Source organism: Mesoplodon bidens (assembly GCF_964165515.1).
Source record: "Mesoplodon bidens genome assembly, chromosome: 9".
Classification (NCBI taxonomy): domain Eukaryota; kingdom Metazoa; phylum Chordata; class Mammalia; order Artiodactyla; family Ziphiidae; genus Mesoplodon; species Mesoplodon bidens.
Genome location: NC_138166.1, coordinates 18,673,956 through 18,698,730, shown reverse-complemented (window position 1 = coordinate 18,698,730; position 24,775 = coordinate 18,673,956). Strand labels below are relative to the sequence as shown.

Here is a 24,775-nt window from a genome sequence, read left to right as displayed (position 1 = left end):
GCATGTGGGATCTTCCAGGACCAGGGCTCGAACCTGTGTCCCCTGCATTGGCAGGTGGATTCTTAACCACTGAGCCACCAGGGAAGTCCCTACTTGTTTACTTTTAAGGGGACTTTTAGGTATTGCTTTCTGCGATCAGCCTGGCAGAGCACAAAAGAAGTTCAAGACTTGATACCACCAGTAACTAGATTTCAATGAGACTAGGCCTAAGCATGGCACAAGTGGGGAAGGAGAACCCCACATGCACCAGCAGTGTATTTTGATTTAATGACATGATAAATTGTACAGCTCATTTATATCTTCATGACCTGATCATTGAAAGTAAGCTAATTTGTGACTTCTGCTCTCTTACTTTTCATTGTTTATGTGGAGAAATGATTCCATATTTGGGTTTCAGGAATATGTATTTATGAGGGGGATATTTTAAAAAGTAATTGAATCAAAACCCTCCCAGATCTCATGAAGCTCTTGATGTTTCTGCAAATTATTTCAACTCTTAAAACCTTCAAATAGAACAAATAGCAAGACACTTCACATTGGATAAGGAAGTATTTTACCAAAACTTTTGGTGGTTTCTGTGGTTTCTATAGTAGGGTTTTGCTTAAAGCCAAAGATTTGCAACTGATTTGCTATACCTGTCAAGAGCTGCAATCTATGAGTAAGCTTTAATTCCTTCATCATTTCATTATTGCTTTCTCTTGCACTAAAAAACCTGCTCCTAGAATGTGGAGTTTTACTGCATAAATCTAAACCTGTTTTTAGATTTCTTAAGAAATGCATTGAAACATGGAAGTATGCAACCATATTAAAACGCCACCTTTCAAAACTTAATAGTGCAACTGTATGTACAGGTGTTTTTTAGTGATTGTTTTCTGTTTGTGCTATTAAATTAGAACTTACATTTTTGCACACACGTTGATTTTCACCCTACAATGAATTTCAAGTCCATCCAGATAGACCCATTAAACGAATTTACAAAGGCCTGGGATATTCACATTTTGGGGCCATTCAAATTTATTCTTTATTTATTCGTTTATTTATTTATTTATTAAAGTGTAGTTGATTTACAATGCTATGTTGGTTTCAGTTGTACAGCAAAGTGATTCAGATTCTTTTCCATCATAGGTCATTAACAGATGTTGAATATAGTTGCCTGTACTGTACAGCAGGTCCTTGTTGTTTATCTGTTCTATATATAGTGGTGTGTATCTGTTAATCCCAAATTCCTAATGTATCCCTCACCCCTTCTTTCCCCTTTGATAACCATAAGTTTGTTTTCTGTGTCTGTGAGCCTCTTTCTGTTTTGTAAATAAATTCACATTCAAATTTAGAAGATAGAAAAAGATAAGTACACAAAGGTTACTTGAAAAGAGTGGGTGGAAGTTTGTGTTGAAGCATCAGGGCAGAGAGGAAGCCATTAAATTGGCCAAATGAGAATTCTTGGAAACCTTATAGACAAACTCAGGAGTCAAGTGCAAGCCACAGAAGGTCAAGAAAAAGAGACACTGGGGTCGGGAGAGTTTAGGATTATTGCTCGGTGGTTCTGGTGTATACAGAAGAGAGATGGTGTATTGGATAGAGGCGGTGTGGGGTCCAATGAAGGCTTCGTCGGAGAAAAGTTGAACAGAAAGAGGCAGCTACACGACAGAGGCAAGTCGGTGATGTGGATGAACATTCCTTGCCGGCAACGGGAGGGGTGAGCCTGGAAGGGCACTCTTTAATATGGGGCAGACGAGGAGCAGAATGAAAGGAAAGGCAGGTTCGTGGAGATACACACCTGTCTTGGTTTTATTCCGAGTAATTAATGAGGCCCTTGGCAAGGAAGACTATGGCCTGACTCTTATAGAAAGGGGTCAGTACTGCACAGAATCAGTGTTTGGATGGCAGATCCATAATGTGTGAATACTGCTGTTATTGGACAGGTTTGTGGTGTAGCTTTGGAGATTAGGTTGAAAGTATAAAAAAGTGTTCGCTTCTTCCTCTTCTGGGCCACGCCTCCCCAGGAGTCCAGAGCCAATAATGCTTGGGAAGGAAGACAAATAAAGATGAGCTTCCTTTACTCATTGCTCTGTGAGGCTGGCTGCTTGAGAGCCCAGGGGAGGCAACTTCTCTCTGGCTTGAAGTCGCAGTGTTTGCTAACATTCTGTTGAATGAACTGTGAGATGCATTCGTTTTATAGGGAGGGGATATTACATTGGCTAGCTGGACCATACTAAGGATTTTTCTTCCTTTCCCTACAAATGATAGAATAGACTAAAGAGACCCAATAGAATTAATAAAATTGTCCAGGACAATAAAAGTGCCTGGATTATATGTTTTGGTTGCTGTTTCCTGCAGCCCTTCTTGAGAGCTTTAGTAGAACTGGACCAGACAACGAGAAGAGGATGGAAGAATTTTTATCTGAATGGCTTGGCAGGAAACGTAAAGATTTTCTGCCAAGAAAGAGGAATTTCCACTTGTGTCAGCAAGATGTGAATGAAAGAAGAAAGAAAAGTGCAAAAAGAAATAAACAAAAAATCATACAGGTGCCTTCAAACCCCAAGGCGCAAAGTTTTGGAGCTTCAGAATCATCGTTAATACTATGCTGTTGAGTTGAATGCATCCCCGAGGGGTTAGAGGGAAGTTGACCAGCCTCTTTGAAAGTCTGAATTAGAGGAGACTCAGCAAAGATTTTCCCAAACCGGATCTTGTCCAAACCTCCTTCAAGAATGTCTGCCTGGTCTATACGCCCACACCCAACAGCTGAGCAAGCTCCTTTTCCTTTCCAATAGCCTCCTCCTGACCTTGACTTAACTGTCCATTGGTCTACAGCACCAACCCTGTGGCCTGTGTTTCTCTTCTCAGGTGGTTCCAAGTCTAGAAAAATCACAGTCATAACGGCTGCGAGGGCAACAACCATTCGTTTTTACTGGTCTGTTTTGCTGGGACACACGGACACCTCGACCTGGATGCATCTGTATGAATCCAGTGTAGAGAATGGCTGGCCTGGGCCAGTTTGCATGCTTTGTGTCAACTCAAGCAACCCTATACCCCCTGGATGCAATTTCTCACACAAGTTGCTGAAACACTTTCTCGGAACCCTGACTGAATTTGCTTTTGCCTTTTGGTTGGGAGATTCCCAATTTGGTGGGAACAGGAAATCTCCAAACTTGATGCTTGCAGGTTCCTCCTCCATCCTTATTAGCAGAAATATGTGCCAGTCTGGGTCATCCTGCCTTCAAAACAGATCAGTAGGGATTATATCTGGCTCAGCAGAGGGCACGTTCCCTTGTATTTAAAAAAGGCACATTAAGTAGCTTGATGTGTGGGAAATGACCTCTGTCACCTTCAGCTTCCAGGGAGAGTGTGGCACTTTTGACCGACGTGTACTTGTTTGGTTTGTGATTGTTCTGAAAAGAACAAAACTCAAACAACTGCAGACACACCCTAAGTTGGATAAGGAAACCGATCTTGAATCACACACATCTCAGATTTTTTATTTAAAATTCATTACTTATCCCAGTGCTTAACACACTGAGAGAAAAGTCAGGAAATGTTTTCTCCCTTAAGGTTTATGAGAAAGGCCCAAATCCTCTTTTCCCCGCCATATAAATTGTCAGGTTTAGAATTTGATTGCCAGCTCACTGACTTGTGACTTTGGGGAAGTTCATCTCTCTAAGCCTGTTTCCTTCATCTGTAAAGTAGGATGATATTAGTACCCACCGTAAGGTCTGGAAGCATCAATACTATTGCTTTGAAATGGTGCTGCCTTATTTTTGGTATGTATTTCTCAGGTGTGCTTCATCGTTTCAGTGATGGGGGTCCTGAGATGGGCAAGTCAGGGGATGGCACACTTTTTCTGGCAAGGGCCAGCTAGTAAATATTTCAGGATTTGCGTGGGCCCTTTGGGCCCTCTGCTCTTATAGGGATAAAGCAGCCATAGACAATACGAAAATGAGTAAGCCTGGCTGGGTTCCCATAAAAGTTTATTCATGGACACTGAAATTTGAATTTCATATACTTTTCATGTGTCATGAAATATTCTTCCTCTTTTGAATTTTTTTTTCAGCTATTTGAAAATGTTCAATCCATTCTTAGTACACAGGCCATGCAGAAACAGTCAGTGGGTGTAAGCTGCCGACAACATCCTAAGAGAATTTGCCTGATCATTTTTAGTATTGTTCATGGAGAAACAGCAAATGTATTTCTTGGGAAGGTTCAAGTGTCTCAAGTTATTGTAGCGAACCAAGTAGAGAAGAGATTGATATTTTCAATGCAAATTTCAAGCAGGCATACTTTGTAAATGTTGATTATGGGCCTGATCCAAGATACATTGAAAAAGTGGGTGAAAGAGATGGCCAGTTAAATTATAGGTCATTAACTTGGATCCTCTTTCTGGTTGTGAAACAGCGATTATTCTCTCCCAAGACCTCCAGCCTGGTGATTGGTGATGGCTCATTTCATATAAGGGGAAACAGCAGCCCAGAGAAATCCTGTGACTTGCCTGAAGTTCAACCAGTGTAACAGTAGAATCAGTCCTGGCAACTCAGCCATCCACCTCCTGACCCAGGGCACTTGCATCCCACTGTCCTGCTTTGCATGATTATCAAACAGATAATGAGGAGATTAGTGCTGGTACCCGGAATTCATAAATGCTATAATTTATAAAGATCCTTTTCATATTTTGTTTAACCCTCAGGAAACCCTGGCAAGTAAGCAGGGCAAGTTTTATTGTCTGCCCGTTAAGTGAGGCAACTGACAATCTGATATAATTTAAGTTACCCAGGGTCACACACCCATGAATGCTAGAGGCAAGTCTGGGACCTAGGTTTTCTAACTCCTTTTATTATACCATGTTGCCTTATTATATATACGATACGGCAGTTGATGTCATTAATATCCAAACATTAAAAAAATAAATTGAAAAAGAAATAACACCCTGCCCTGGCTCCAGCCCCTGGCAGTGATTTTTAAGTGGAGGTTTGTGTGTTATGAGAATTTTTTGCTTTCAGAATGCTGCACGTGCCTCCTGTAAAAGGTTGAATTAAATGATTTTATTTTTGGTAAGTGGCCCATGTAAGTTTATTATTTATTTATTTAGGTACTTTTTGCTTCAGCTCCTTTGGCTAAACGAAGCACTGCTGTATTTTTATTGCATACCCCATCATTAAAAGAAATTGAAAAGACGCTTGTTAGTTTGAATATTGCATGGATGGAAATCTACTAGTTTGAATATTGCATGGATGGAAATCTATCTGGCACTTTTAGGAACGGTTACAATTCCTAATAGTGCATTTTAAGGAGTCTGGTTTTGTTCTTGATTAAAAAAAAATCAAGAAAACTTTCTGAAATTTGCTATAATTCGATAATCATCTTTCTTGGGGGAGAGGGTCTCAGCTCACTGTGACCCTGGCTTTATTGACTTATTCAGCATCCCCTTCCAGCCTGTGGGAGGGGAAGTATACTCTGGGGCCACATGACAGGCCTTTCATTTGTTGGTAAATAATTCACGCAAAGCTGCTTCCAAGCGCAAGTTTTCCCCTCTTTTCTATAAACCATATGCTTCTTTAACCATTTGACTTATGCCCCTTTCCATAAACTACATACAGCTTTAACTGTTGGCACTGTTGTTAACTTGAACACAAACCAAATACTCAACGGCTTCTGGCATCTAAGCCCGCAACACAATACCCCAGAAGATGGTGGTACACATTCCTTTGCACAAATAACTGTTCAGAACCTGGAGACCCTGGATAACAGGTCCTTTGGTTACAGACTGAAGTCTCCTTTCCTGATAACTTGTATAGGAGGAGGTAGAATAATTTTAACAATGACGATCCTTCACCTATACGTATAAGGAAATGACAAGCAAATCAGCGCTCAGCTTTCAGAGACTTTATAGTAGACACTTTGCAGGAGTCACTCATCATTGATAATAGATGAGAAAGTCCAGAAGACCTGGCGCCTACCTGAAGGATGGCTTGAGGCGGGTTGCTTAAACTTATTAAGCCTCAGGGTACTTACCTGAATAACTGGGGTGACAGGACTGAGCACCTGCTAGACTGGCAAGCAGCCAATGGGATTAATGCCTTTGCACTGGGCACACGACCTGGCTTTTAGTACAAGCTCAGGAATATGAGCAACAGCCATGGTTTAATGATCATTTCTAATGCACTTACCCTTTATACCTTTCGGGGGGTGCCCTGGTGAAAACTGAGTTCCCAAGTTTAGCAGGAAGTGATGTTAGGGCATTTTTGGTACTTGTTTGGAAGGCACTCGTGTATAGATACAAAATAATTAAAAAGTCGCATAATTTTAAATAAATGAATTTATTGACATCTCCATAAATCCCAACATCATTGTAAGGTGTTATTAATGCGTGTAAAAATAGCCTAGCAGGCACTTACAGTCTTGAGAGGTGGGAGAAGTAGTTTAAAACAAGACTACAGGAGATAAACTTGTGGGATAATTTTCAATATATGTGTACTTAATTTGGACTTCTCTAGAGAATTATTGTGAAGGTCATACTTAGGATAGAATTAAAACCAAGAGTAAAAGAAATCGGCTATATCTGCAGTCTAAAGTGGTTGGGAAATATAGAAACATAAAGGAAAAATAATCCATAGAAATATTTTCGGCTATCTTGGTGCGTTTTTTAAACTTAAAAAAATTTGCTTAGAAATAATCATATATTTGTCTTCCTCCCTTAAAAAATTTGGAGGCGTGCTAGTCTAGGGGGTGAGTTGACTCTGAATTCCAGCTCAGGCTCTGCCTCTTTCTTTTTTTTTGCTTTATAACAAATTTAATCAGTTATACATATACATATGTTCCCATATCCCCTCCCTTTTGCGTCTCCCTCCCACCCTCCCTATCCCACCCCTCCAGGCGGTCACAGAGCACCAAGCTGATCTCCCTGTGCTATGCGGCTGCTTCCCACTATCTATCTACCTTACGTTTGGTAGTGTATATATGTCCATGCCACTCTCTCACTTTGTCACAGCTTACCCTTCCCCCTCCCCATATCCTCAAGTCCATTCTCTAGTAGGTCTGTGTCTTTATTCCTGTCTTACCCCTATGTTCTTCATGACATTTTTTTTTCTTAAATTCCATATATATGTGTCAGCATACAGTATTTGTCTTTCTCTTTCTGACTTACTTCACTCTGTATGACAGGCTCTAGGTCCATCCACCTCATTACAAATAGCTCAATTTCGTTTCTTTTTATGGCTGAGTAATATTCCATTGTATATATGTGCCACATCTTCTTTACCCATTCATCCGATGATGGACACTTAGGTTGTTTCCATCTCCGGGCTATTGTAAATAGGGCTGCTATGAACATTTTGGTACATGTCTCTTTTTGAATTATGGTTTTCTCAGGGTATATGCCCAGTAGTGGGATTGCTGGGTCATATGGTAGTTCTATTTGTAGTTTTTTAAGGAACCTCCATACTGTTCTCCATAGTGGCTGTACCAATTCACATTCCCACCAGCAGTGCAAGAGTGTTCCCTTTTCTCCACACCCTCTCCAGCATTTATTGTTTGTAGATTTTTTGATGATGGCCATTCTGACTGGTGTGAGATGATATCTCATTGTAGTTTTGATTTGCATTTCTCTAATGAGTAAAGATGTTGAGCATCCTTTCATGTGTTTGTTGGCAGTCTGTATATCTTCTGTGGAGAAATGTCTATTTAGGTCTTCTGCCCATTTTTGGATTGGGTTGTTTGTTTTTTTGTTATTGAGCTGCATGAACTGCTTATAAATTTTGGAGATTAATCCTTTGTCAGTTGCTTCATTTGCAAATATTTTCTCCCATTCTGAGGGTCGTCTTTTGGTCTTGTTTATGGTTTCCTTTGCTGTGCAAAAGCTTTGAAGTTTCATTAGGTCCCATTTGTTTATTTTTGTTTTTATTTCCATTTCTCTAGGAGGTGGGTCAAAAAGGATCTTGCTGTGATTTATGTCATAGAGTGTTCTGCCTATGTTTTCCTCTTAAGAGTTTGATAGTGTCTGGCCTTACATTTAGGTCTTTAATCCATTTTGAGCTTATTTTTGTGTATGGTGTTAGGGAGTGATCTAATCTCATACTTTTACATGTCCCTATCCAGTTTTCCCAGCACCACTTATTGAAGAGACTGTCCTTTCTCCACTGTACATTCCTGCCTCCTTTATCAAAGATAAGGTGACCATATGTCCGTGGGTTTATCTCTGGGCTTTCTATCCTGTTCCATTGATCTATATTTCTGTTTTTATGCCAGTACCATACTGTCTTGATTACTGTAGCTTTGTAGTATAGTCTGAAGTCAGGGAGCCTGATTCCTCCAGCTCCATTTTTCGTTCTCAAGATTGCTTTGGCTATTCGGGGTCTTCTGTGTTTCCATACAAATTGTGAAATTTTTTGATCTAGTTCTGTGAAAAATGCCAGTGGTAGTTTGATAGGGATTGCATTAGATTGCTTTGGGTAGTAGAGTCATTTTCACAATGTTGATTCTTCCTATCCAAGAACATGGTACATCTCTCCATCTATTTGTATCATCTTTAATTTCTTTCATCAGTGTCTTATAATTTTCTGCATACAGGTCTTTTGTCTCCTTAGGTAGGTTTATTCCTAGATATTTTATTCTTTTTGTTGCAATGGTAAATGGGAGTGTTTCCTTGATTTCACTTTCAGATTTTTCTCTGCCTCTTTCTAGCTGTGTTTTCTTGGATAAATATGCCTCAGTTTTTGTATCTATATAATGAGAAGCACAAGAGTATTTACCTCATAGGATTGGCACGTAACGCTTTAGTGCAGTACTTGGCCTTCAGTAAAATCCTTTCCTATATTCATTAAAATCCTTGACTGCACTGTATCTAATGATATACTATTCCATCCTATCGTAAGATAGTGGACCTTAATTTTGTTACTGAGTTTTCTGTACTGTAAATAACACTGTGATGAATATCCTTGAATATACATTGTCTTCTTTTCTAATTTTTTTCCCTTAAGATACATCCTGGAAGTGGGGTCATATGATACAGCCGATTATGGAAATATTTTAATAGTGTGAGAAAGTGACTATCCCTTTGTATCTTCCCTAACAGCCACTATTATTGCTTTTGCAATTTTACTGTAATATTCCTCATTGTTTTGGGGTGCAAGCTTTATTAGCAAAGGTGAGTAAGTTCCTTTAGGGTAGTAGTTAGTCTGCAGTGTAGCAGAATCCAGTCTGCTACCTGTTTTTGTACAGCCTACGAGCGAAGAATGGCTCTTCACATTTTTAAATGTGATGTGAAAATTACATGAAATTCAGATTTCAGTGTCCGTAAATAAAGCAGTGGGACACAGCCATGTTCATTGGTTTATATCTTGTCTGTGGCGGCTTCTATGCTGCAGCAGAGTTGGATGGTTGAGAAGTTTGTAGACGTATGCTAGGGCATTGATCAGAATTCAAATTCAAATTTATTTTTTATTTCTTGACGCTGAGTAGAGAGGTCCAACAGCCAGATCTTTAAGTGGGAGCTTTAGAGTCTGACTGCCTGGGCTCCAGGCTCTGCTTGTGAACCGTCTGTGTAACCTGGGTAAGTAACCCAGCTTCTCTGTACTGTAATTTCTTATCTGGCCAATGAGCAGAATGGCAATGTCTTTCTGATCAGGATACAGTGAAGAGTAAGCAAGACAGGTGAAGCCCTCCCTATGTCATAGTAAGCAAATGTTAGCTGTATTTCACTGGTACATGGTTAATGGATTTGAATTGGTCGGAAGAATGAGTGAGACTAAAATTACTTGTATTTCGGAAATGTAGATGAATTTGGTCTTTTGTTTCCTTAATCGCTTTTATTGGGACTTCTTGAATATAAAAATGCATTCCCCTGACACATTCCTGAATGTGTCTGGAAAGCCAGCAAAAGGGCAGAAGAAAGGTCTGACTGTGTCCTGGATTCTAGTCTCATGCAGAGGAGAGTGGGTGATTGGTGTCTGCCCCGTCCAGTGGGTCAGAGGAGGGGAGAACGGCGGGGGTACCAAAGCATCCTGTCTTGGCTGTGACCATGAACGTGGGCTTTGGGGGAGATTAGGTTTTGTGACCATTCCTGCTTTACTCATAGTATCTGAGCCATTCCTGGAAAGTGTTTCCCAAAGTTGCAGACCTTTGTGGCTAAGTAGCTAGAAGTAGGCTGACCTCTCTAGTAAAAGCGTGAAGAATCAAAACGTGGTATTTTCATTTGGATTTCTCGAATGCACATTTCATAACTAAGGTCAAAGTGGGCAGTGGCTAGAGGGAGCTTCTGTGGTTAGAAACCTGACCCGGGCAGCCCCTGGCCTTGCCTGGAAGCTGGGTCAGCAGAGGCAAGCGCCCTGGCACCATCCCTAATTTTGTCCCAGCACGGGTGGAGCCTCCAGCTCCTTTCAGTACAGTAATGATATTTGCTTGATATTTAAATGCACTCTCTGGAGGGTCTGATTCCTCCCATGGAGTAAGCATGGTCTTTAAAATGTTATTAAAAATATAATACCACCATATGCTCAGGCTTTCTTATTACCCCGCCTTCTAAAAACAAAAACCAGGCAACATAAACACACCAGATGAAGCCAGTTAAATTTGTGCTCACCCCTGCAATTTAAAACATGGTGGAAAAGTTAGGAAATGGGACTTTGATGTTAGGGACAGGGACAGGGTGGGCGCGAACCTGGGAACCACCATTCAAAAGTGCGGCCAGAAGAAGCTGTCACACACACAGATTTTTTTCCTGCCTACCTTTAAAAGAAGAGCAGGAAGTCCCTGGAAGTCCAATGGTTAGGACTCCGCACTTCCGCTGCAGGGGGCATGGGTTTGATCCCTGGTTGGGGAACTAAGATCCCGCAAGCCGCCTGGTGCGGCCAAAAATAAAAAATAAAAATAAAATAAAGGAAGAGCAGGTCCTGCGTCCTCCTGCTGGACAGGAGCTGGGGTAGATCTCCGGGGCGATCGATAGGCTTGGTCCCATTGGAGGATGCAGCTGGCAGCAGCAGCCTGGACCCTCTAGCCTTGTGAACAGACATTTCACTCTTTCTGTTATGACTGTGGGTTGCAGATGTCATTATGGAAAGTTAACTGCTCAGGTCTGTAGGTGCAAAGCAAGGAAGAGGGACTCTTCATTCTTTGCTTATAAAACACTAAACCGGGGCTTCCCTGGTGGCACAGTGGTTGAGAGTCCGCCTGCCGATGCAGGGGACACGGGTTCGTGCCCCGGTCCGGGAAGATCCCACATGCCGCGGAGCGGTTGGGCCCGTGAGCCATGGCCGCTGAGCCTGTGCGTCCGGAGCCTGTGCTCCGCAACGGGAGAGGCCACAACAGTGAGAGGCCCGCGTACCGCAAAACAAAAACAAAAACAAAACACTCAAACTAAGTTCTCAAAGAAATCTCTAATACTTAAATGTTCCTGAGACTGTTACTCGCAGATAGGCATAAATGCACTATTAAGCAGAAGGAAAAAAATTGGGGCCCTCCTGAGAATTTATTGTACTGCCTTTGATGTCACTAATTAACTCACTCTGTGTAAGCAGCGACTAGCAACTAATAGCAGGCTAATAGAAGAAGCTTTGTGACATTTTAGAATTCTTAATGCAAGGAAGGGTCTTCGCGAGCTCAAGGAAAACAAGGAAGACCTCTGTTTTATAGGAGAGCCTGCCGGGACCCTCAGGGGCCTGTTTTGGTCTTTTCTTTCTCTTCCCAGGTACAGGTGGGGCTTGGCTAGTGCTTTCTGTCTGGAATTTGAAAGCTGGTTAGTAAGGTTGGGTTTGGTGGACCAAGTCACAGCGACTCTTTGCTGTTCACGTCATTAACGCAGAGAAGCATCCTCCCAGAGGTGGGCAGGGGTGTGGACCTCTGATTGGTGAGGGTTCAGAGAGAGGCACAAGGAAAGAGAATGGAAACCCTATAGGCCACAGGGCATGCCTGGTGAGGCCTCAGATGTGAAGCTGATGGTGTGACTGGCTCCTGATTTTCCAGATGGCAAGGAGCCCTCATTGTATATGATCTTTGTAAAAAGGCAAGAGGCTGCTTGCTCTCTGCTGCCCTGGAACAGCCATGTCAGGTTTGCCCTTCAGTTTATCTAAAGCCTCATCTTGCTTTCTCTCCAGTCTTTCTATCCCAGGAGCCCCTTTTGAAGCCGGGTGGAGCTCTGTAAGCTGAGAAGTAGGGAGAGAGGCCAGAAATTGCCTTGGGTTCAGTTCTAACCTACACTTGGGAGCAAACAGTTTCTGGTGAAGGGCTGGTGGGATATGGGTCAGTCTGGACTCTGTTTTGTTCCTTGGCAAAAAGAACTCTAGAAATGTTAAAACAATTATGGCATTCGTACTACTCTGATTGAGGGCGTTTTGTACTTTCTCTCCTTCCCCCTTGGGATCTCCTGGTTGATGAAAGTGGGAAGAGGGAGCTGCCCGTTAATCCTTGAGCCCATGATCTTTGAGGGAGGGTTGCCACTTGAATTTCTCCAAAGCTTCACATCCCCCGGCAGCCTGCTCGTGTTGCAGGCCTTGCCGTCGGTTTAAAGGTTGCAGACAAAGCGGAGAGCTCTCCCCCATCCATCTGGGCCACTCCCTCTATCATCACTCATTGTCAATGGGAGATGTATGTGTAGCCGCATAAGGGCGATGTCTGACCCCAAGGGCATTGGAAATGTTCTCAGAGAAGGCATTGTTTACTCCTCCCCTTGGAAGCCAAGCTCTAAGACATTCTAGGGAGCAGCCTCTGGCTTAGGCATCACTGCAATCAGCATGGAAAGAGGCAAGATTCTGCTTATAAAAACTACAGGAACTTTCCCCCAACCCCCAACTTCCTGGCATAATTCTACAATGCTTACGAATGTACTTAGCCTCTTCTCTTTCATTTCTGATCTCTCTTTGGTCAAAGTCTTAGAGAGAATTCTGAAACAGGGAGGTGAGGACTTGGGTTCCATTGGTTTTTATTCAAAGAAAATCAGAATGTAAATAGCCACAGAAATAAAAGCTGACAAGATGCAACCAATGTATAATAGGAAAACATGAAATAATGCTCCTTCCAAACACAGCCGGGCAATTTCCTGGGAGGAAAGCAGAAAACGATGCTCTGTTTCTTGCTCAGAAGAGGAAGATGGGGCCCCAGGCTTGTGGGAGCACATTAAACACTGCAGGAACACACAGATGCCATTGCTTGAGCCTCAGCGTGTGAAGGGGTGTGTGTGTGTGTGTGTGTGTGTGTGTGTATAGCCTGTGTAGGGCATGTGTGTGTCTTCATGCCTGTGGGGATAAGATGCTTCATGGTACTAAGACCCTGAGGTTGGATGTCTCCCTATGGATGTGTCACTGGGACCCTCTGGGGGCTTCCCAGGAGTAGACTTACGCTGATAAAAACTTAATAGGAGAGTATCAAAGGTTTGAAAATGTCTGTGCATCAAAATGTAATTACTTTTTTCCCCCTTTTATGACGGTTATGGGGGTGGAGTCTGGGAGTGCATACAAGTTCCAGGTATCATTCCCCAAACCTGCCTGGGAGCAGACCTCTTGTCCTGTTAACAGGACTTCGTGGCCTCAGTAAGGCGTGGCTGGGATTCCTCTTAGATCACTTACTCATCGGGGATGTGGCTGCCTGTTTCTGATTAGGAAACTGGACCCAACACCTTGTCCTGCTGCAACACTGGGTTCTGGTGAGGATCGAGCGAGATGATACAAATGATAAAGCGCTCTGTAGTGGAAAAGGATTTTTTATTTTCTTAAGGAAGGGGGCGACGTGTGCTGGTGAGGGGTCAGGAATAGCCCTCTACGTGTTGATTGAGCCTCAGCCCTGTGTTTTAATCCATTTGAAGACGACTTGATTATATCGTTCCGTTTGGAAATGATGAGGTTTCACAAACGCAGACCTTATTAAACACGGAAATATTATTTTCTCGTTCGAATCCCATTCGCCTCGAAATCTTTTTCGAGTATGCAGTCTTTCCCCCTCCCCCCCCTTAACATTTTGTGGCTTGTGTCCCTCTCTCCAGCTGCCCTGTCTTTTGGGCTCACTGAAATCTGAGTGCCACTTTTCTTGGAAAACCTGATATTCTGACTTCAGTTTTGTAATTTAATGATGGAGAGTTTCCTTAGTAAACCAAATTTAGAGTCCTAGAATGCTTATCTTATATCCAGACCTTGAACATAAAAGGCATTTTATACCCGCAATTGTTCATTTAATGAGCAATTGCAGAGTGCAGGCCGGTTAAGGGATTGAGCTATATGCACTATTATTGCAAGAAGTATTCCGAAATACCAGAAATAGGACGTAAGCTCTGATCAGGGAGACTGCGAGCACAATTACCTTCTTTTCAAATCCTTCTGTGACACTGCAGGAGGAAAAAGGACTTTGAAACTTGAAAGGAAAGAGCTTGCTTTCAACCTCAAAAGCTAGGAGGAAAGGGCTCTGAAATTTGCTCTGAATTCCCAATTCACCATTAGCCTGTTTCTTCCTTTAGCCTCAAGGCATTCTCCGCTTTTTGAAAAGATGTTAAGAAATTCAGTCACAATAGAGAGCCTAGTTCTGATCGTGTTTCCCTCGGTCCATTGAGGTCTGGGCTCCAGCCTTTGTGTGGAGTGAATTGAGCTGAGCATCTAGCTGGTTGGAGAGAGGTGAATGAGCAGTCGCTGTGCAGTGGCGAATTCTGGCATAGAAAGAAGCTCCCCCTTTTCCTTTATTTTCCAGCATGCATTCCTGTACAACCCTGCTAGTGGCCATATGTGGCATCGAGCCTGTTCTTAAGTCAATACGGGATCCTTGGTTTATTGCAACTCTTGTTAAGTTTGTCTTGTAATTGAAGCTGCTGTTGACCTTGCTTGGGGACCGTTTGTAAAACCGTTTATTTAGCATAAACTGAAATAATAAACCCTCCTTCTCTCGGGCTGACTGTGATAGGGTGACATTAGTTTGATTTAATGATTAGCCAGCCTGACCCTTCTGCTGGAGAGAGCGGCTTGAATAGAGAGAGTTCACTCGGAAGCACGCAGAAAGAATACTAATGAGCTTGTTAAATTTAGCATGGCTCCAACCACTTTTAATTCCTCTAATGGGAGCAAGCACTGCCTGGGAGAGGGAGAGGGCCAAGGCTCAGGGGGGCAGGGAGACACCGAGAACGTTCCTCGAGGGTCTGCACCGCTAGAGAAAGCCCACCAAGAGAAGTTTGCAGAAAGTAGCTAGCCAGAGCCTGGGACGAGTTGTAAGTATTTGTTCTCTTTTGCTCTGTGTCTCCTGTGTCTTGAGGGAAGAGAGGAGTGATGCTCTTAAAACGGGATTTCAGGGGACAGCTTAAAATCCATGTTCATTTCAGAGGTGAGCACGTGTCCCTCCCGGCAGTTCCTCGTCCGCTAATTTGGTCAGGGGGACAGGAGGTGTTCCTAGTTAGTGATGCAGTGCAGGGTTTTACTTTTCCATCCGAAGAATCCTCTGAAACTGTTCTTTCCAGTCTGAGGCGAAAGAGTACTTGTTTCTTGGGTCGCGAGGAGAAATCGTCCGAGAGTTTGTGAGCGAGCACAGGCGTGTGTGTGGAGTCCTGCTTCAGGCAACAAAATTACTTCCTTTAAACCTTCACTGTAAACGGTCTCAGCAGTGTTGGCCACGAAGCCACTTTTGAGTTTTGAGAGTTTATGGCACTAAGCGTGTCCCATGCCATGTGGGTTGCCTTTGGAAGAGCTTGGAAGATCTGGGACAGTTTCTAAAGTGAGATGCAGGGGCAGCTCTCCCTAGGGGTTTAGGAATTCCTTAACTTCCCCTGGAGCACAGATCTACAGAAGGCAAGGGGGTCCCAAGTGGAATCCCGATGACAGTTTTGAAAATAATTTTCTCCTGAAGCTTTTAGTGAATTGCATGTCTCAGTGTGACCCCCGAGCTTGCAGCTGTTGAACGGAGAGAGGCATGAACAGTCGCCTTGTGTTTGGCTGTTCAAGTCCATTGGCAGATGCTTCTGGAGGACTGGGCTGTTTGCTTACATTTTTGCAGCCGACTTCTGCTTGTTGCCATGGTGGACAGTATGTTTCCGTCAATAATTTGGCCTGGCGTAGCCTGTCTGCTCTGACTCTCAAACTTTATTGAACAACTCAGCTCAACTGAGCAAGATTAGACAGCTCTCGTCTTTTTGGCTTGCTGAAGTGGTTGCTAAATTTATAAGAGCAGGCAGGAATATTGCTTGGAAACTTTCCTTTCCACTGTAGAGTGCATGCTTTCAGGCCTCTTAGCTGTTTGTATTCCGGGCCATGTGTACTGTCAAGTTTTCATCCGAATGCCCCTCAGAATCAACTCATTACATGAGATGAACTTCATGAAATAATCGTCTGCTGGAATTTTCTGGAGGGGGAGGGTAGGTGAAAATTTGGGAGCATTGACTCTTGTAAAAGTCAGTCTGATGAAAGTTTCCACGTGAAAAAAAATTCTGGCCTGCATTGTACTTTACTAAGGGAATTCATTTTTTTTTCAGTATTAAATGTTTGAACTTTACTGATTTCTTGTTATAATTTGATATTCACACATGTTGTGTTAACTCTCATGAAGAAAATAATTTTTAGCTAAAAAGTCACCCCCCGTTTCCACTTACCCCGCCCCACGACTTCCTTCTCCCACCGGTGGGGAGAAGGTGGGAGGGCTGTGATCAGACCATGCCAATTACTCAGTGATTCGTGAAGTTGGATGCAGATGCTCATCCATAAAGGCATCGTTTCGAAGAAACTCACTCTGTTATAGGGATGCAGTTTTAAGAGAAGAAAAGTTAATTTCTTCTAGGAAGATTAAGTCAAGGGAATCCTGTTTTAAACCTGGAACAGATTAGCAGGGCTTGGTTAGTCATCTTGCCCAGAGAATGCTAATTATGTGTCACAGCCCCATTTGATAGGGGCTTTCTGGTTTTCCAAATGAAGGTCCATTCTACAGAATTTGCACCTCAGCGCTATACGGTTGAAAGTGGAAATTTGTGCAGGCGCAAATTAGTGGAAAATATGACTTTGGTCATTTGTGCATTATAGGAATTTTTATAAAACCGACTAAGAGTTTTGAAGTGTTTTTGACACCCTTCTGCTTTTACATCACTTTTACATCCCTGCAAACCCTCGTTCTATAGACTGCAACTTTACTGCTGATGAAGTATGAGAGTGGCCTAGGGCCTAAAAGTATTAGTTAGAAGGGAAAATAAAAATGTAGGGTTTTTTTTTTTTTTTTTGAGTTTGTTTTTTTTTTTTTTTTTTTTTTTTTGCGGTACGTGGGCCTCTCACTGTTGTGGCCTCTCCCGCTGCGGAGCACAGGCTCCGGACGCACAGGCTCAGCGGCCACGGCTCACGGGCCCAGCCGCTCCGCGGCACACGGGATCCTCCCGGACCGGGGCACGAACCCGTATCCCCTGCATCGGCAGGCGGACTCCCAACCACTGCGCCACCAGGGAGGCCCTTTGAGTTTGTTTTTAAATTAGCAAAAGCATGGTTGGAATTGCTTTTGTAAAGATCAATGGGTGAAAATGTGGGATTGCACCATTTTCTTTTTTAGTAGTTACTTGATAGATTAAACTCATAATTTATCCCATCATTACAAGGTTTTGGGGTGAGGATCTGCACAAAATAACGCTAGAATAATGTTTCACAGTTATCCAGCTGTAGTCAGCAAAATTACTGTAAAGTCCAGAACATACCTCATTGCCTATTCACCTTTGAAGTCATTTGCTAGGCTAAAAAAAAATAAATAAATACATTGCTTATTTCTTCAAGTCCCAAACATAGGCAGAAAAATGAGTTTCTACTGGCTTTAGGTAGTTCAAATTATTAGTAATCACAAAACAGTAGTTGTTACTTTAGTTTGTATTTTCACGCTCATTCAAATTTATAGCTATTCTTCTGAATTTGTCAAAAGAGCTGTGAAACTGCTAAAGCATACTTCTTCTGTGTTTTTTAGAGGCTCTCAGCCAGACATACCTGCTTTTTGGGATACTTTGAAGAGAAGTTTGTGTACTGAGACTAGATGAGTTCAAAATCTGCTCATCTAAATAGTACGACAGTATTATTATTTATACCCAAATATAGTTTTTGTTTTTAGGATCAGGAACAGGAAACAGCTTTCAAATGAGGTGTCTAAGCAGGGTCCCAACAGCTTGGTTTCCATCAGCACTTATCTGCCAGAGCACAGTCTGTGGATTAAACACAGAGCTTGTGTGGGCGTAGTTTAGAGTGTGTGTGATTCTAACAGATGAATGGGTCCACTAGTTGTGGGTTCCGATCGCCAGTTCAGTTTGATTTTATGCCTCGGCTCTTTGATCTGCTATTATAGAAAGGTCATCCAATCACATTGGCAGAGAATCATAGTGGACAGATGGAAAGTTCTTACAGATGAAAAGGAGCAGAAGTATTAAGGCTCTGGCATTTCAGCAAGCCATTGCTTACATGTTGGAAGTGACGTCTGGAGCCCACCAGAGCATTTATGTTGATCAGCGTAACTGAGGCCCTCCACACCCAGAGCCTCACCCCGTTTTCGTCTTAGCTCTCAGCTCTGCTCTGTGGGCTGAAGCAGGAAGTGTCCTGCAAGGGACACTGTAGGTTTCCATGATTGGCATCTTTATCCCTTGGAACCAATGGGTTTTCTGTCCCATGTCTGGCTCTGTTTAATCTCTCAGTGGGTCACAAATCTGACTTAAAAAAAAAACCCCAAATCACAAAAACTTTGGGATCGCTTTCTAACGGGTCCTTTTCCGAGGAACAGAGGTCCCTCGCTTCCTAGATCACCCGGAGGCCTGGCTTCCTCAGACCAGGGGAAACTGGACATCCACAGCCTTAGGCTGGCGAAACTTCCAGTTCCATGTGGGACCCGCGGGGATACTGGAGTGTCCCCGCTGAGCTTCCCTGGCAGATTCGGCTGGAAACCGGGGATGAGAATTTGCTGACCCCCTGCATCTCAAGTGAATAGGCTCATTTCCTGCTCGCCTTCCTCCTTCGATTTGTATCTTGGACCCTCATTCATAAGCAGTTTTGGCTTGAGACTGTCCCGTCGTGGTGTAGCTTTCAAAGTTGCCAAGAATGAGAAATAGGCTTCTTTTGCGGGGGCCCTAGTGGATGGCTGCTCAGAGTGCTCACAGAGTTTCCATTTCCCTTCCTTCTTCAGAGGATGAAAGTCCTGGACAGACCTATCACAGAGAGAGAAGAAACGCAGTCACCATGCAGCCGCAGAGCGTCCCGGGGCTTGGCAAGATCAGTGAGGAACCTTCGACATCCAGTGACGAGAGGGCTTCGCTGATCAAGAAGGAGATCCATGGGTCCCTGCCCCACCTGGCCGAACCCTCTGTCCCCTATCGCGGGGCTGTGTTTGCCATGGACCCCAGGAACGGCTACATGGAGCCTCACTACCGTGAGTGGTCCCCTCCCCGTGGCACTTGCTGTAGGAGCCACGGCAGGCTCTGCGTGTGTGGGCGTGTGTGGGCACGTGTGTGCGTGCGCTTAATTAGTGAGGTATTTGGCACGTATTAATTTATACAAATGGAATTTATACAAACGTTTAATTTACTGTCCGCTTTACTTCTTACTTCTCCCACATCCTGTCCATTCTTTTTAGGGAAAGCCATTTCCTTGCATCCCTAAGCAGCCCAGGCCTCGGAGGGGGTTGGAGGGCCGCCGTCAGGAAGGTGTCCATCTGTGGCTAATCCACGTGGACCTTTCCCAGGAACTAGAACCAGGTTTGCTCCACCCAAGTAGATGCTGCTCGAGGAAAACTGGTAGAGGGGGGCAGTTACTGAAGTGGGAGGCATTAGCAGATGTCTTTAACGGCAGCCATTCCCCTTTTCAGTGATTGGTGTTTGTTTGTTTTTTTGCTTCATTCTTGAGGAGGAACAAACCTCTTCTAACCAACCAAGGCTGAATTCCTTCCTATGGAAGATTTTTCTTTGTGTTCTACTTTCTTCTGGAATCAGCAGGCCAGAAGACCTCGGAAAGCTCCTTTTCCATCACTCAGAAAGTTTAAGAAATTAATTAGGACTCCGAACACACCTACACAACGGTTTTCTACCAAGGCAGAATGTAAAGGAACATATACAAGGGTTCAGTTTATTTCTGGCCTGGTTCTAGTTTAAAAAATGTAATTTGGTGGTGGAGTAATGAAGTTCATATTGAGATGCCCAGGCTTGCAGCTCTTGATTACAGATTTATCACCTTGCCAGGATGCAGACCTACTGTTTAACCTTCCCGGCTCCAACTCCAGATGAACCATCGCGCTCCAGGGAGGGGGGACTGGTTTGTGTTTCCCTTTTTCCACATCCTTCAGAAATTTTAGTGTTTTAAGGCAAAAGGTCGTTAGCCAGATGACTGATGAGTGAGGACAGCTGATTAGTGCATGGTTTTTGGCTCAAGAAAGTGCCCAGGATAAAAGCTAATTTCATCCCTTCATTAGTTGGCTTGAAGCAGAGGGGAATGTTCACTCATCAGGGTGCAGATCAAAGAGCTTCGCACAACCTTAAGTCTCAGTAAATGCTGCTTCTTCCTCCCCACAACGAGAGTATATTGTTGGTAAAGATGGAAGATACATTATTTTCTTCAGCGGAGGGAGATTTCTTTTAAGTGGTCAGAGGCGTGGAGGAAAAGGTTTGATGGCTTCTTGTTTGCTTTTTTGTTTGTTTGTTTGTTTGTTTGTTTGCTTTTAAAAAAGGCTACAACTTCTCTGTTTAAAAAGCGCTTATCAGCCCTGTGGCTACAGTTGTTCCTTTTACAGATACAGAAATAAGGAGGAGGTGTAGTGTGTATGTTCCTTTCCTTCCCTCATTAGAGGTTTCTTTCATCTTATTTTATTTCTCCTTTATTTTCGGAATGAGAGTTTACAGCAGTGTGGGTAGGGTTTTTCTCCGAGCACATTCCTAAGTTTTCTACATTGTATTTTTGTGGATGGGTCTGCATTAGATCTCATCCATGCAGAAAATTGGAGGGACTGTACATACTCTCGACCTATATTAATATTCCCGGAGAGTACGCTTACTTTTGAAAAAGGATCAAGTCCAGATTATTCGCCACACGTTCCCTGCCTGCCTTCTTTTTCCCCTTCGATGGGAACACAACTTTCCGACTTTCCCCATCTCATATTTGTGTTGTGTTTTCGATTCCAGATGCCCACTAATTGGTGAGGTCGTTAATTGGTCAGGACAGCTGCCCGAAGTAGGCAGATGACTGCTAACTTTCTGTCTGTGGCGTCCAACTTGCAGCTTGCTCTTGGCCCGTTTGTTCTAACGGTTTGCCCATTGAATTCTCTGCCCGTCATTTGAGGGGCCGGGATCTCTGCACACCTGAGGCCCTCATCCCCTCTCAGTGGTCCGTGTGTGTGACACCCCCTCCCGGGCCTCCAGTGGAGTACGAACTAGTCCAGGGCATTGAAGAACTCTTGGTGGCTCTTAGAACTGTTCATTGTCACCCTGTTTAGGGGACATCGCACCCATAGGTTGGTTATGCTTCAGCTTTTCCCACTGCATTTTCAAATCACTGTTAAAATCACACGGTAATTTATAAGCGAGGTAGGTTGTCTGTCACCAAATGACAAGTGCCATTTTGACCCACCCTCTCAATGTACTCACTCAATTGGACACGAATAAACACTATCATTACATACAACATATGGATGGGGAGACCTAGGGATTATAGCTCAGCAACCAGGGCACTCAAGTTCCAGCCTTGCCACCTACCAACTGTGTGACTGTTGCCAAGTAGGCTTGTGTTCTCAGGTCCCTCTAAGGGTCTCTTCCTAACTGTTGAATGGGAGTGATGTAAGACCCCCAGTCCCATGGCGTCCTTGTGACAATTAAGCGAGACAATGCCAATAAAATATTGAGTACCATCTCTGGCTCATGGCGAATGCATCGGAATCATTACAGTAGCTGTTTCTCCTCTGCCTCATCTTCCTTCTCCTGTTCCTTCCTCCTTCTTGCTCTTCCTTCCGTTCCGTCATCATCATCATCATCATCATCCATGTCCTCACCACCATCTGTACGTGATGCATTCACTCTCCAAACCGACGTGTTTTTTATCGGAGCTGCAGTTGTGTTCGGTTCAGTGCAGACTAGCTTTTCTCCGCCAGACCTGCTTTCCTCTGTCCCTGAGGTCAGCATCTTCTATAAATGCAGATTACAGATGGAGTGAATTGTAACCCTTAGGGAAAGGGTGTGCGGTTAGCAAGGGGTGCCGTGGCCCTCTGGACAGAACCCTGTCTCGATGAACCTTAGTGGACAGACTATCATTTTTTTCCTGTTTGTGGAGTAGAGAAATTTTAAAGCTTTTACGTGAGTTGGAGTTTTAACCTTTTAAATTCCTAGCAGAAAGTGTTTTATGTAACAAGTACAAACTTAATACGTGTGGAAAAATAAAAAGTGTAGGGTTAGGTGTTCATGGTAAATAATTTAAAGATGTCCTAAAACTAAGCCTCAAGGGGTCAGTGGGATATGACTTTATTTTTTCTAGAACCCTGTTGGATTATTTAATCTTCTACCAGTAAAAAGAATGTTTTTTTAGGTACCTTGTAATAATATTTATCCACCTAACGTGGATTTAATTATACAGATAAGCGACCGATGGGAAGCTGAAACTGACACATCTTCTAAGAATCTTTTAGTGTGTGAGAAAAGTACCCTCTTTTTAAAATGAGACGTAAAAGTTTGGCCACGTTTCTTTACCTTGTCTCAGTCGGCAGCCTTGTCAAGAACATAAGTTCATTGCAGACCTTCGGTAGCAATGACGGTTCCTTTGACGGTTCAGAGCATCTTTTCAGGCCATTCCCTTTTCCTTTGAGTCGTCTGCCAGCCCCACCAGACGGTCGGAGGGGAAAGACTCCTCTAATCCAGTGTATCTGGGCATGTGAACTCTCACAGTAATTCCTGCGTTTCTCTGTGGTTGGAAAATGTGGACGTTCCAAGATGCCTAATTTGTGCTTCTATATATACTAACTTTGTATGTCTAACGTGTGGGCAGGCTTCCTGTAAGACCGGAAAAGGGAAAATCGCTTTTCCCCTCAGAAGGACATCTGTAAAATTTTTATTGCACAACACTCTGTTATACTTGGGTAGGCAATGTTGCATCTTCACAAATTGCACTTAGGCGGGATTCAAAGTATTTTCGGTTTTGTGGGTTTCACTTAAAAAAAAGAAAAAGAAAACCCCAGGATAGCGGGCACTTCAAACATTTGCAACATGTGTTTGGAATAAAATCCTCACTGGGGGATTGGGGGGTTTGTCTCGCCAAGGGTAGCTGCGGATGGGGTGTATGTCAAGGCAGGAAAGTTGATGTTCAAGCTGCATGGCTCAGACCTGGGGTGGTGCTGACAGGCTGGCTGCTGCAGGATCACTAGCGCTTTATAATTGGGGAGAGCACGGGAGGGGCCAGATTTGGGGAATCTGACCTACTTGTTCTGGAGTCAGGATAAGGATCCCCATGTCCGGCCCAAAGATTTCTCAGCAGTTTTATTCTGCTCCTGCTTCATCTGTAGCCAGATATTTCAAACCACCATCACCCACCCCCCTGCCTTCACTTAACCACTGTGCATTTCTCCTTTTATAAACTTACAAGGCAGGTGACATAATAGTTAAAGCATTCCTGTACCCTGGCCGACACTTAACTTTTATTCTCTTCCCCATTACAGAAAACATGTGTTGCATTGTCTTCTGTCTCACTGTGCGGAGTCCAGTTTTTTAACGGTCCCTGCAGGGGTCTTGGTGGGGAGTTTCTTGGAATCACCAGTCATGTCATACAGATCCCCTGCTGGTTTTGTTAAAGGCGGGGAGGGTTTAGAAAGATGCCCCCTTTTCTAAAATTTCAGGTCTCTTTTACGGTTTTATAGTTGTGTGAAGACTGCTTTCCTTTTGCCCCCAACTGCTCCCAAGCAGTAATTCCTCCTGGAAAATATGATTCATTCCTCCATGTAAATGCTTTGATTGAAAACATACCGCTGGTATTCTTCCTTATGTTTCCCAGCTCGGATGACAGAACTATTAGTTGCTAATTAGCAAAACCTGAGGAATTAGCTTAAAGAAAAGAAACTGAATTTTTAATTGGCTGGCATTTGTCTTCTGTGGAAAGCTGATGTGCTGTGCCCACTTGCCTTCTGATGTGCTAGGAAAAGAAAGGGCATGGAAGGTGTTTCTTCTACCTGTCTGTCTTTATATTGGGTGACTTTCCACACTCTTTAGAAATACGTTTTCTAAGTGAGGGGAAGGGAAGAGGTGTATTTTACATACTTAATAGACGTACCTGCTCACATTTCTTTTACTCTTGGAGTGTCATCTGGAGGCTGTGAAAGACAAAGATGCCTACGAGGCACAAGTGAACAGTTTGGTGTTGACCAAACTGCAAAGGCAGTGACAGTTCCCCAAGCACACAGTTCTCTTCTCATCCAGGCTGTCGTTTCTGTCTTTGGAGAACAGTTGACAAGCCAATCAGGAGGGTTGGCATTGTTTTTTTTTCTTCCCCCTCTTGAAAACTAGAGGGTTTTACCAGAAAGATTGATGTTGGGTCATACTCTAGGGGCTTTGCTAGGTGTCTTGTATCCTGGGCTGGTCGTCGTGAACTGTAGGGAAGCTGGAGTGGGGAGACGCGAGCAAGTCTAGGAAGTTTTGCAAAACTTACTCGTGAGCTTAAGAATAGCTCCCTGCTAATTTTTGTCCTCTTAGAAATTCAATGTAAGGATCCAAGCTTTCTTTCAGCAACCTGGAGGTAATGTTTTAAGACCAGCAACAGTGAGCCAGTTCCATAGATTTTTTTTTTTTTATTTTTTTACAGAGCTACATTGCAGTGCAACTCTGCAGAAAGCAGTAGAAATTTAGGAATCACTTTTAGGGGGCTTC

The 24,775-nt window shown here is 43.4% G+C and overlaps 1 protein-coding gene across 4 annotated transcripts in view; it reads left to right on the top strand.

Annotated features, from left to right (window-relative positions):
- Window positions 1-24,775, top strand: part of GLI3 (GLI family zinc finger 3) — a 290,010-nt gene that overhangs the window by 79,217 nt on the left and 186,018 nt on the right. For all 4 annotated transcript variants that reach the window (XM_081244801.1, XM_081244803.1, XM_081244800.1 and 1 more), the window contains exon 3: window positions 19,075-19,317. In XM_081244801.1, the coding sequence (XP_081100927.1) occupies window positions 19,075-19,317 (243 nt within the window). The remainder of the gene's footprint in view (window positions 1-19,074; window positions 19,318-24,775) is intronic.